The sequence below is a fragment of the Watersipora subatra genome, chromosome 2 (genome assembly GCF_963576615.1).
Source record: "Watersipora subatra chromosome 2, tzWatSuba1.1, whole genome shotgun sequence".
NCBI classification, from domain to species: Eukaryota; Metazoa; Bryozoa; class Gymnolaemata; order Cheilostomatida; family Watersiporidae; genus Watersipora; species Watersipora subatra.
This window is the reverse complement of record NC_088709.1, coordinates 69,642,627-69,656,094: the sequence shown is the minus strand read 5'-3', so window position 1 is coordinate 69,656,094 and position 13,468 is coordinate 69,642,627. Positions and strand designations below refer to the sequence as shown.

The 13,468-nt window shown below is 36.8% G+C and overlaps 2 protein-coding genes across 2 annotated transcripts in view; both read right to left on the bottom strand.

Annotated features, from left to right (window-relative positions):
* Positions 1-400, bottom strand: part of LOC137388735 (zinc finger protein 271-like) — a 95,611-nt gene extending 95,211 nt beyond the window's left edge. The window contains exon 1 of the mRNA XM_068075190.1: positions 295-400. Coding sequence (XP_067931291.1) covers positions 295-400 — 106 coding nt within the window. The remainder of the gene's footprint in view (positions 1-294) is intronic.
* A 3,197-nt stretch (positions 401-3,597) lies between these two features.
* LOC137387594 (chromodomain Y-like protein 2) lies at positions 3,598-11,490 on the bottom strand. Its single transcript, XM_068074060.1, has 5 exons — positions 11,463-11,490; positions 10,100-10,243; positions 7,526-7,744; positions 6,994-7,149; positions 3,598-4,470 (listed from the first exon to the last, which is right to left on the bottom strand). Exons 1-5 carry the CDS (start codon positions 11,481-11,483, stop codon positions 4,174-4,176), a joined length of 837 nt encoding a protein of 278 aa, XP_067930161.1. The 5' UTR covers positions 11,484-11,490; the 3' UTR covers positions 3,598-4,173.
* Positions 11,491-13,468: the final 1,978 nt, after the last annotated feature.

Sequence of the window (13,468 nt, the reverse complement as noted above, 5' to 3'; positions counted from 1 at the left end):
ACAAGATGATCTTTTTTAGATTTTGTTTTTCCTTTGTGGTTGCCTACTGACCGATCACTGTTACCCCATTTCCCATGTGCTGGTAGATTGTTCTAGAAGGGTTAGCCATAGGAGCCAACGTGACAGGCATATCATTTGTTAACTAAGTATTTATTGTGTACGACTCAGTTTACAGTACAGATCAATAGGAAGTTTATTCTTGACCCCATATTGTATGCAGCGACTAATTTATTTGCCAAAGCCGCAGAAATGCACTTCCCAGTTTTAATAAAATTTTTTACTTTTCAAACCTACCAGGAAAATGCGAATGCTGCGAGATCAACTCCGAGGCAGCAAGCTTGATTTGCCAAAGTTGTGAGACTCCTTCCATGGTGAGAGTTCTGTCGTGCATCCACAGCATGGGCGCATGTATGCTGCCACCCTTACTGCCAGAATAATCCAGTTTCTAGTGACACTAGACTCTGCTATTATATCGCGAGGCCCTGGGAGAAAAATGATCAGGCGTGATAGAGCCCCATCAGATGTCAGGGTCTCTCTTCTGGAGACTAACTCCATGTTACCCAAGACTGGCCAAGCAATACTTAGCAGGCTCCTCCCAGATTTCCAGGCTCTTATTTGGACGCGTTTGATTGGCTAAACATCTTTGCAAGAATTAATTTTATTTCTAGTTTAGCCAACATTATGTAATTCCATCTCTTCATATACAATTTTGAACGAGGCATTTAATTGTCTTTATCGATTACTTGAGTGCATGCTCAAAGGCTAACACAGCCTATAATTAATTATATTTGCTAGCCATGACATCACTAATTAAGGGTATAGGAAACAGAGCCCACAAACTGCCTCCTCCAAAAATATCAGGCAGTTTTACATAGTCCGGTGAACATAATTAATTGTGAATTAGAGAGATGATTACATCAGGCACCGGGTGATGAACACGTAATAGATAACCAGAGTGCCCGACTGTCTTGCCAGCTTCTTCATACTTCTATCACATAATCTAACCCTGAGGGAAATTAGTATAAAATTGGATGCGTTTCATGCAGGCCACTGCTGATCAAGGCAGGCCAGGTTAGATGGATTCAACATTTCTTACTTATTTTACACCAGACAGGGCGGGCTTTTGTATTATGAATAGAAAGTAGGCAGACTTGTGCCCTCGCAATTGATTACACACCTTTCAGAAAGACCATTCATGGCCAGTTATTACATAATTTATACATTGAGTATATTACACAGCCCGTCTCAGCAGACTTCCGTTGCTGGAATGTCTTGGCATTGAGATCGAATAGACGGTGACCATTCCGCGTTTGGAAAAGTGCCCTAACGGCAAAGGTGTCTTGTCGAACCCTTTTATTCATTTCAAACAGCGATGCTCTTTGTAAGAGGGCAGCCGTGTGCTATACACAATGGCATGCAGGATTCATGTTCTTTTTAGCCCCTGCCTCGCTGGAGATTACATCATTCCTCATTAATTCCCAACACAGATTCTACATCCTATGCTCACAGCCCCTGGGGTCAGCAAACTATAGCTATGGAGCGGCAGTAACGTACACTCTTAACGCATTAGTCCGTTCTCCGCCTTGGCAAGTCTCAGCTTGATTGGCTGTATTGGGTTTCCGAATGGGCCTTGGCGCACTCAACCCTAAGCAAACATAGATATGCTCCGGGCAGGCGGGCAGCTAGCATTATATAATAGGTTAGGAATGCAATGCGAGAGCCATTAAAGCCAACTCATCACTCGCTGGCAGGCTTGAGGAAATGGCAATTTTATGTGTGCTATGTTGACATTAAATAAGATGGACATGTCACATTACAGCCAGCTCGGCGTATCACCAACATCTTTTATAGCATCAAGCAGACTGACTTACGCAACCGTTTATCAAAGTCACAGCCCCGCTTGAGAGCACCCTATTGATGTCTCGCTTGCCTATCGATTATCAAGATAGGTCAATAGAACGCGGGCTGCAGGCAGTGCACGTAATCAAATGGGGCTCACTGCCGAGACTAATCAGAAATTTATCAAACAAGCGCAAGCACTAGGAGTGCACTGAAAGGCCTGGATGAGAGACTGCCTCAGAATTGCTGTCATACATCGATGAAGCCTTCAACGCTTTTTAAGCAATTTTCCAGTGTTAACTATTTGTTAGTCTAGGAAATCTCTGATTAGCTGTCACATTCTTTTGCGTCCAATCTCCTGTAACCACTATTAAAAACCCCTTTAAAACCTTAGCGTAGCTTGGTGATGGTTCCAAATGCTCATAGGAGTCAAATCTTGCTAAGTAAAGGATCAGAGATGGCGAAAGCCTCAGATGTCGAGGTATAGGAAGGATAGGCAAAATGTTATTAAATGAATTCAGTCATTGGATGTTGGAGGAACACAATCACAGTGTTACGTTGTTCAATGACGTTTTCTATGAACAGTTTTAAAAATAAAGATGACATAAAGAATTGAGAGGCACTACTATTTGACCGAATCAATCAATCAATCAATCAATCATGAGTGCTTTAATGACTAGGTGTATCATTCTACCCACGCAGAACCTAAACTTATAATGAGGTGCAGCCCTACTGCAGTAGTTAGCCTAGTACAACTAATCTCTAACGCTAAAAGACTCTAACTTAAAACTACTAGAAAACTGTATGACACGGTTGGGACCCAGAATTGCTGCCTTTTAGATTGCTGCTACTAGCAAACTAACCACGGAGTCAGCCGAGATGAGACCAAGGAACCTATTCTTATATGTTAGTGAGTATAGCAGCACAACCATATAGGTAGCCTGTCACCCCATGATGGCTGACAGCAGTAAGAGTTATTCATGCTTTGTAGTGTAGATCAGGCACTTTTGTTAAAAACACAGAAGAATATTTCCTTAATAACCTGACATAGCTCACAATTTGTCATAAAGCTTGAGACATCAATATCACCAACATGTCTAAAGCTCACCTGAGAGCAAAGTAATTAAACTTATTCGTGACAGTTGCTGAATCAGCGCATCAGTAGTCAACAATCAAAGCTAATAACTTTCAATATCAGTTAAACTTTTTTTGATGAAAGGAAATGCCAAATATCTGTGTGAAGTTACTGCAATCTCTGCAACTTGCTGGGTAATGGGTGCAGTAAATGATGACATCAAGTTTAAAAGTACAACAAACACACTAATTGACTCACCGGCGAGATAATCCATAGCGTTATATAATGTTGCATAACAATAACAACAGCGGATCCACGCATCACCAACGTTAAATCAGAGCAAGTCGAAAATGGCTACCCCAAATTATTTCTTTAGTCCAAGGTCGAAGTTCAACGGTAGCGATGATTGGGCTCAGTAATTAGTATTACGTAACGATTACACACTCCTAGTCGATGCATAGGTTACTAGCAACTACACATCCTATTCACACGAATGGCGCTAGCCGTTTGCATAATAGGGCAACGGGCCAACAGACCGCAAAGTCTAGACACAAGATCAAACCCCGAAAAGATGTCCTGCTGAACACGCGCGACTCTGGTGACACACGCGCTAATGTTTACAACCAGAAAAGGCTACCAATCACGAACGTAATGAAATCACGAGAAAATAACTCCCAAGTAACTAAACCTGCTACCTATACTATTTATTGACATATTGACTACACGTTAGTGCATTTACGCTTTAGATTAATCAAACGTAGAAAATAGGAACTACAAAAGTAGCAATTCATATACAATATTCATGCGAATGTTCTGATTAAAATTTTCACAAGTGATAAAAAAAAATTTATCTAAAGCTGCGATAAAATGGTAAAATAAGTGCGGTGAGTTATGTACAATACAATATCCAACTCAAAAGAGGGGCTATACATAATTGTTAACAAAAACATTGGTATGCTCCGAGGCGAAAGCCTCGCAAAAATTATATCATGGTAAAAACAAAAAGGAAATAACTCATCTTCAAAATGCTAATAAATAACACCAAATTAAATTACAAGATATGATTCAGTTAAGGTGAAATGAATTAAATATGTGGTAGGTAGACTAACAAGTTGAATTTAATTTGAATGCAACAAAAAATCACAAATGATAAGCAAGTTGGATTCCTAAACTAATCCTGGTATAAGCCAATGTAATTTGATTCAATGCCAAAACTTATAAACATGTTCATTAAAACAGAACAACTATGGGTAGTAAAGTCAGGGAGCGGAGGGCTTTATCGTCTGTTTAATTGCGGGTTTTGGGGCTGGTGGTGCCCCAGTTGGTGAAACTTTGGCAGACTCTTTTGGCTGAGAAATGTATGAGTTGATCAACTCCAGTGTATTACCAAAATCGACCAACTCGTAGTATTGAGCCAGAGCGAACCCACCCATCAGCAAAAGAAGGATGATGAGACAAACTTTCCAATTGATTTTTGCAAAGCAACCCTTCGCAGGCGCAGCTGGGGAGGTTTGAAGAGAACGAGGTACAACTATTGGCTGTACAGGCTTCCTTTCCTGCAATTAAACTAAATATGCAGGCAAGGGACTAGATTCTTATAGATGGACACCTACCATGGTAAGCCAATCACAAATGTAAACTTTTGCCAAAAATAGTCACTTAAAGGGTACAGGAGAATATTACAAATTTTATAATGGGATCTTCATTAAACCCAAAATAGATTTACCTCCTTTGATCTGATTGTAATGCAAAAATATGTTGAAGGACTATCAATTACAAAGTTTTGCTGTTGCCTACGAAGTACTAGACAAATATATAGCAATAACTGCCTCAAGTCGAGTGTCTTGCATCAGCTATTGGTGGATTTAAAGAGCTTCAATAAAGACGTTTTACATCTAATAGTAGTACAATTAGTTGACCTTTGAAATGTAGTAATAATGGTATAATATTACTTGTTACGAATGTTCTGAGGCATTAAACTATTAGTAAATTTTGATGCCGAGTTAAATACAGTGGACTCCTGCCATACGAGTTAAATACAGTGGACTCCTGCCATACAAGTTAAATACAGTGGACTCCTGCCATACGATTTAAATACATTGGACTCCTGCCATACGAGTTAAATACAGTGGACTACCGCCATACGATTTAAATACGGTGGACTACGGCCATACGATTTAAATACAGTGGACTCCTGCCATACGATTTAAATACAGTGGACTCCTGCCATACGATTTAAATACATTCCAATAGTGGCGTTGTAAAGCGAATATGCTTACTAAACTTTACCTAACTAAACACACTTGCAACTAACTTTTATTATACATTTTACTAAACTTTAATTTTGTCATCCAAAATTTTATAACCTGTCAGTTTTCAATTTCGCTATAACTTATAATGAATAACGCTAAACTGATAAAGAGCACGCATAACATTTCTTTCAGGCGTTGTGGGTGGGACGTTGAATAGCATATCAGCATCATTATTATTCCGACATATTTAGCTCACCGACTGCCAGATTTGAACTTCGAGAGAAATCTTTGTTGATATGGCATGGCGAAAAAAGTCATATGGCTAGAACGAACAAACATCGTAAAACAAAAAAATATTATAACAGGGACATCGTAACCCATGGGTGCACTGTATCAGGCTACCATCATGAAAATTCTACATAAGCATAGGATTTAAGAAAGTGAAATGGTAATAATGTACGGTGAAAAGCATAGCATTTGTTAAGTAGTCAAATCTGTAGCCTATAACAACAATAATTTTAATTTTTCATTAACCTGCGCTTCTGCTTACGCGCATAATTAACGGTGATAAATTATTCCAGGAGTAAATTACTCCTGACTAAAATATTGTTATTTACTGCAACTCTTTCATGACCACGAGTCGCACCATACGGCTCGTCAAAACGTTTGCGTATCATGACCAAGAGCCACATGATGCGGCTTTAGCAGGCGTCGTACAAATCGTTTCTGATTAGTGAGTAGTTGATTAATCAGCCTATCGTACCTGTAGTTAAACAAAAAGAAACAATTATTTGCATGCGTTGAGCCAATAGAAAATATGTTTACAACCCATCCTGAGTGCAGTTTTGCTTTGCAAAAGCTTTATTTTTTATAACAATCTCTTCTTCGCAAAGACCAGTCATGTCAGACTCAATACAGCTATAAATTTTCACTAATTTTAGAGCTATTGATTTTGAGTGATTTTTATTGAACAATAGCGCTACTAAGAGCAATTATTCTATTTCTATCAGAAATAATTAGAAATATAATGCCGTAAGTTGTAATAATATTGATAAATCGTTCGACTCAGACATTCTCACAGTATTTTCGAACGCTGCCGAAAAAGTGGTATTTATGACATTAGCCGATGTAAAATTTTATGCTGATTAATTTGGTAGCAAAACATTTGTTACAGCCCGTATAATTGGTCATTTGTTACAGCCCGTGTAATTGGTCATTTGTTACAGCCCGTGTAATTGAAAATTTATGATTATTTATTTGCACCCTTGTCAAAGATTAGGTTTTACCGAATATGTAATTATATCCCAGTAAATAAATTAATTTAGTAGCGACGGCGTTAAACAGAAGTAGAAAAACATAGAACTAGAGAGTTGTCAAAAATCCTTCAAAGGCCATGAGCCCTGAGCAAGCTTCAGCTAGAACTGTTGCTTCAGAGCCTAGCCTAAGATACACTTGCTGCTTGAATACAGGGCAGTGATTGATCTTCCCAAAAGGAAAGAAGCACCACACGATCGACAGCCCTCGTCAGAGTGTCTTTGGAAAGCAGGCTAGTGACAAAAAGTAGGACAACTTCTGGAAAAAATATCTGAGCTGAACGAGTTTTTTATGCAAAATTATTTTGCTTGACAACTTCTGCACCTATTGAGCTGACAAACAACCATCACTCAAAACATTGCAAATTTATATAGATCCTTTGAAAATGATGTTTATGAACAGACTATGATATTCCAAGCCATTTGACAGATATATTACATTTTAAAATCGAGGGGGAAATAACACCATGGACACAGACGGAAGCGAATAACTCCAACCTAGATGAACACCTACCCTCAAATTAGGTCTATCCAAGGGGGTGACACGACTGGGGATCGTAGGAGTAGCCACGAAGGAGCTCTTTGCTTGTTTTACAGTTTTAGTGGTCTTTGATTTGGGTGGAGGAAGGTCTGGCAAGGAAGGAACAACCGTCTCATTGCTTTTAGATATCTGTCATGAATAGGCAGGCTATGCGTAATCGATGGCTGACTTTACAATACAACCAAGCTGATAATATGACAATGGTAAAAATATTTCCAAGTCAAAAAATCTATGCAGGATCATCAACGGTAAATGGGAGTGAGTATATTCCATCTATGGGGATTAGGACTCACCAAGTTGAAAACTGCTAAAAATTAGGACATGCATGTAGACACGAAATCAACAATTATGAGAGTACCAAATGAGACCTGATGACAAACTAACAAAAAAAAACAACAGATTACGGCGTATCTAATTATAAACGCAGTCGGCCTTCTCTCTTAAACATCTTACAGACAACTTCTAACAATTGTTAAAGAACAGGCTTTTTAAAAGCATACACTACCGTGACAACAGTACTTCGGCTTCGTGATCTCGACCTGCTTTTCCTAGGACTCGTCGACCGTTTCTGAGGCGAGGCTTTAGGAGATGTTGTCTTTCTGCCAGGAGATTTAGAACGAGATGTAGGTCTTGTAGGAGACCCCTTTAGCTGGCGAGACGGAGACTTGCTCACAGCTCGGGTTCTCGATCGAGATCTTGGAGGAGTTCTTAGGACTTTGAGTTTCTAGGAATGGAATATAAGCTAGCATTACTAGTCTTCTTGACATTTAGTAGAAAAAACTTACTACTAAGATATAATACACGAACAAGGAGGTTTATACCAACGCCTGCTAGTTTACATGTTACGCAGAGCAAACAACGACACAAGTCTTGAGAGAAACTGTTGTTTGAAGTTGAAAGCTGTGTGAGCCCTCCATGTCAAACCTTTTACTACGTACACTAACCCCTGCCTACTTTTGCAGTTTTAGTACTTTGTGGTTAAAAAGTTAGTTGAAAAATCTGAAACAAATTAGTTGAAAATACATGAAAAGAATTTAATACCCACATGTATCACAAACAAAAATCTCATAAATTACAACTATATGACTTCTCTCTCCCGATGAACCCAAACAATCACAAGCACGAATATTCAGACCAGATGGAGCCAGAACAGCACCAATGCTACGTAAGTGCATTCTCTGGCTTAAAATACTGAAGTTGAAATATAAAAAGTCAATCAAGATAACTTCAATTTACTAACTTATAACATAGGAAATAAATACAATATATTTACAGAGCAGTTTAAAAAGTGTTCTGGCGTTAAAATTGTTGGCTCATATACAGTGAAACATGGATAACTCGTCCTCGGATATAGCGAACACATGGTTAACTCGAATGGATTTGCTTGGTCCGTTCCCACGCAATGATAAATGGCTCTATATAACTCGAACTCAACACTGTTAATTCGAACTGTTTTCTGCCCAACGGCTACCGAAACGGTTGCTATCGCTTTAGAAAATCACTTTATTCCAAGCCATAGAGGTAAACCTCAACTTTTCGTAATTCATAAGCGTCGTTATTAACACCATCGGCAAAATATTTTTGTCAACGACTTTTCTAAAGGTTTGGTGAAATTTGATTTATACCAAACATCCACGTAGTGATCGCCCTTCGGAAGCGAGGTAAAGTGAGGTAATCTTTGCATAAACTTCAAGAAAAATCGGCAAAATTGATCATGGGTAAAACGCTCAAAAGAAAAAAGATGTCTTTTCTTTTGAGCATATCAACAACGATCAAGTTTTGCCAATGTCAATCTAAAAAACGTCCTGGCAATAACATCACCTCAAACAACGAACCAATCTCAAGTGATAGAAAAATCTCTATACTTTTTGATAAAAACATTTTAAACTTTACATTAGAAGCATTTAATTTGAAACAAGCCATTTGTGCTTTTGCTTTATATTATAGTTTGTATATGTACTGATGTCTTTTCTTTTGAGCATTTTAACAACGATCAAGTTTTGCCAATGTCAATCTAAAAAACGTCCTGGCAATAACATCACCTCAAACAACGAACCAATCTCAAGTGATAGAAAAATCTTCATACTTTTTGATAAAAACGTTTTAAACTTTACATTAGCATTTAATTTGAAACAAGCCATTTGTGCTTTTGACTTATATTATAGATTGTATATGTACATGTATCTACTGATAAATAAGTAAATACATGGACTTGTGACAGTGCTCTGATAACTTGAGCGCTTTGATAATTCAAACACTTTTGCTCGGTCCCTTGAAGTTTGAGTTATCCGAGTTTCACTGTATATACTTTAAAATCTGGCTCATATACTTTAGAAAGTTAAATTATTTCTATTTCAAAGATTTTCAATTATCGCGGAGGACGTCGGCCACCGATAACCACGATAAGTGAAAAATCACTGATAATTAATACCATTGTGTAATCAAATATATATTATTATCATAGATATATCACACATAATTAAGATCACTGCATAATATTACATAAATTCATCATAAATCAATGGAAGTTCTACGATTTTCAATAACATAGCTAAGCCTATGTATTACCATTGAACAGTAATTTAGTCAATACACAAGGTCACATCCTACTATTTCCTGTTCATATCTTGTTGGCTACAACACCCTTTTTACGTTAATATCTTCGCTTGATTTTAAAACAGAAACATAATCTAAAAATGACCTGAACTCAAATTAAAAAAGATTCGATAGATTTTTATCTGTGTGGGGATGCAGCTAAATTGAAGTTTGACAGATAGCTCAAGTAATTCTAAAGTAAATTCCAAGTAATAAAACAATAAAAAATAAAACAATGCACCATAAAACAAGGCCAACTCTGTATGAATAATGAATAGTGCAACAGCAGGACGAGACTTAGGATTGAATTGCAGCAATTAAATAGTCGCTAAAAGCCAAATAAATGTATAGCCTAATGGCCTTTAATACATCTAAAAACTGCTCGTATTACAATTTTGTTCAGTTCGATCTAAAGATAGAGCATTAGTTCTGCATAATAGAACAACCTCTGAGAAAAACTAAAAGTTGGATTTTCTAAACATACTTTTGTGAACACATCTATTTCCCTCTGGCAATTTTCCAGGTTCTCTTCTGGTTCCCAAGATTGATCCTCTTCGCCATATCCTTTCCATTTGACCAAATATTCTGTTTTTCCGCCTTTTTTCCGTTGTTTCAACAAGGTTTCAACCTAATAGCCAAAGATCAGAAAGCTTTCTGACAGATTAGCAGGATTACAGTAGTTTGTTTCTCTCAATCAAGTGCCGGAGAGCGTTCTGAGATACTATAAACTAGGAATATATTGAAGCAGAGGTCGGCATCAATTGATCATATGGCTATGTTAAGCAAGTGTAATGGGGAGAATGCCAAACAAGTTAATCGTTCCTTTGTTGAACATATAGCGCATGAGGGTCGATCACCTTGTCATACGACTAATGGCTCGGCATTACGTTATCTAGAAAAGCTGATTAACATACTTAGGCTTGTAAAATTTCATTTGTTATGTTTATTGAATAGTGAATTACAAAGCCATCGAAGTGCGGCTACTGAGAGGACTGGATCTTTAGGCAATTATCGTATTTACATGATTATACATGTATGCAATTGAAGTAGCATTAGTTCTGACAGTCAAATAAAACAAATAACGAGCAAAACCTTCACAAATCCATTTGTCAAGGGCTAAACGAAACAATATTTTAAATTCGTCAGCAAAAAACATTAAATTGTATAGATATATAATAATACACTGTAGCTATTGTAATAACAAACAACGTAATTTTGATGCACTAATAACTTGTTGCAGATTACCCTTTTGAACCAACCTCAAAAACATGTTACGTATGTTGTGGGTGAAGAAAGAACAGTGGAGACAATACGTTTTAAAATAAATGATATACCAACCTAAGAGATATTAAACCCTGTGAATGAGCTGTCATTTGATACTGATTAACTGGCCATACTGTGACTACTGACCATTCTATATTCTATTTACTAACACGGGTATACTAACAACATTGAATTAAAATTATTAAAAACCATCGGTTGTCACTTTACAACCATAACTGACATAAAAAACTTAAAAAATTACTATACTAATTACTAACTTGGAATCTAAATACTCAATCAGCTCAGCTTGCATATATATATATATATATATATATATATATATATATATATATATATATATATATATATATATATATATATATATATATATATATATATATATATATATATATACTCAGCTCAATCAACGACCTTATTACCATCTTATAGAAATCATATTATTGTAGCCATTATTCTCAATTATCATATTATACCACATTATATTAGCTTTAATTTTTAACTATGAGGTCAACAGAACACTATTTTCTCATGAAAACCTCAATAAATAATATTCACAAACAAACCTCATAAAGCTTGCCCGCCATTTTTTTAAGAATATTCAAAGGCAACTAATCCCCCTCGCTGTTGCAAATAAAAAACCGCTGCAATAGCCTTAGTCTTTTTCCTGGTTGCGTACGCCCAACAAATCAATTCGATCCCTATTGACTTTTATTAAGTATGTACACATATTGTTACAGGGGTTATTATTCAGAAATAACTGAAAATAAGCTCGAAACATAAATTTACCAATTTTTAAATTTATGTCATTATGTCGGATAATTCGACCTGATTGGGCTACAGTTGAATATTATGGCTAAATAGATATAAAAGTATAGTTTTATGTTCTGCAATGAAAGCCAGGCATTTTTTCATCATATTAAATGTACAAGGACGTTTCTGCAGTCATCTGCGATTGATGGAAGCTCCCTTTAACAGTCGCGGGACTCTGAAGCTATACAGCTCTGTACTTTCAGAGTCGTGTAGCTCTACCAAGTCTCGCGACCAAAACCGGAAACAAATAAGAATGTTTTCAAACAAACCCTATCGACATACTGATCTCTAATGGAATAGTCATACCCATAGAATTATATTTATTGAAAGATAACTCTATGGTCATTCCTCGCTCTCAATACCTCTCGCGGGCCTCTCCTTTTTGCACTTACCTTGTGTTTTTTACAAAAAAGTTTTTACATAATAGCTTTTTGTAGAGAATTTGGTTTACTTTCAAACAGTGTATAATACACTAATCAATTTTGAAGTGACTGACAATGGTAGTAGTTTTTGCTGGTTAATGTTGCGGCCTCTCCATTATAACTTACTGGTACATAAAATAGTAGGCGTGGCCTTTTTGTTTGGAACCGAGCTCCCATATACGCCTCTGTTGGTCTGCGGGACTCTGTGAAACTAAACGGTCTGGCGCTTTGTTTTGTCATTATAGTCCCGCCCACTGACGAAGTTCTGGACTGCAAGCGATAATGCGCAAAACCTGCTAGCTACCTAGATTTCAACTAACTAAAAAAATGTTCGACTGAGTCTGTGTTGCGTGGTCTTATGTATTACGTTGAAACCGCCCGTGGTTATATTTGCTTTAGAAAAAATATTTTTTAATTTGACATAATGGTAACTGGTCTGTCTGCATTCTCTCTGTTATTGCAATGTGCTTGTAATGTTATGTGAGAAATTAATAAGAAAAATGTTCTTAGGTAAATATCGTATACGCACACTCAGTTGTTTACCTGGATTAAATCATAGTGAAGCTCAAGATGTGATGTCGTCCTAACTAAGACGGCTTGTCGTGGCTGGCCAGCCCAACGATCGATTAAAGCAATTATAGCCGAGCTTATTGTATTTACATGTTTTAACAATTCTTTCATTTGGAACGGAAGTCTCCTACGATTTCTCCTAGCCCTCGAGAATCCCAGGAAACGGACATGGTAGCTAAGTAACTTATATGTGACGCTTGGCATATATATATATATATATATATATATATATATATATGCCAAGCGTCACATATAAGTTATATATATATATATATATATATATATATATATAACTTATATGTGACTTATATATATATATATATATATATATATATATATATATATATATATATATATATATATATATATATATATATATATACATGTATATACAACATCTCCCCTTGAGCCAAAACAGCACCCTGTAACTGAGTATAATATATATTGAGATAATATACCCGAGTATTTCGATTCGAGTAAGTTGTAAGGTGAGTACTGTGATGATTGTCCTAAGGTTGATTATATATCTATATACAATGAGGAGATTATCTCTGACTAGCAAACAAAGTCATCAAATCTCTTTGTGGGTCGGATTTCTCGGCCGCTCTTTGTGGTTTTCCTCAGCGTCATTCCCACTAACCTATCCTCGCTAGGGATGTCTTCATAGACCAAAGGTTGGTAACTGGGTATAGGTATGACTGCTGATCGGTTGCGGCGTACTACTCAGCTATCCTCTTTCGCTATAGTGCAAGTTCTCGTTGTGTCCT

What these genes read in the sequence shown, in the direction of transcription:
- LOC137387594 (XM_068074060.1), bottom strand. Translation starts at nt 11,483, where the DNA reads ATGGCGGGCAAGCTTTATGAG. An exon ending in TGGCGGGCAAGCTTTATGAG is followed by an intron (nt 10,244 to 11,462) that starts GTTTGTTTGTGA and finishes TTTGGCTATTAG; the next exon opens with GTTGAAACCTTGTTGAAACA. An exon ending in GCCGAAGTACTGTTGTCACG is followed by an intron (nt 7,150 to 7,525) that starts GTAGTGTATGCT and finishes TATTCATGACAG; the next exon opens with ATATCTAAAAGCAATGAGAC.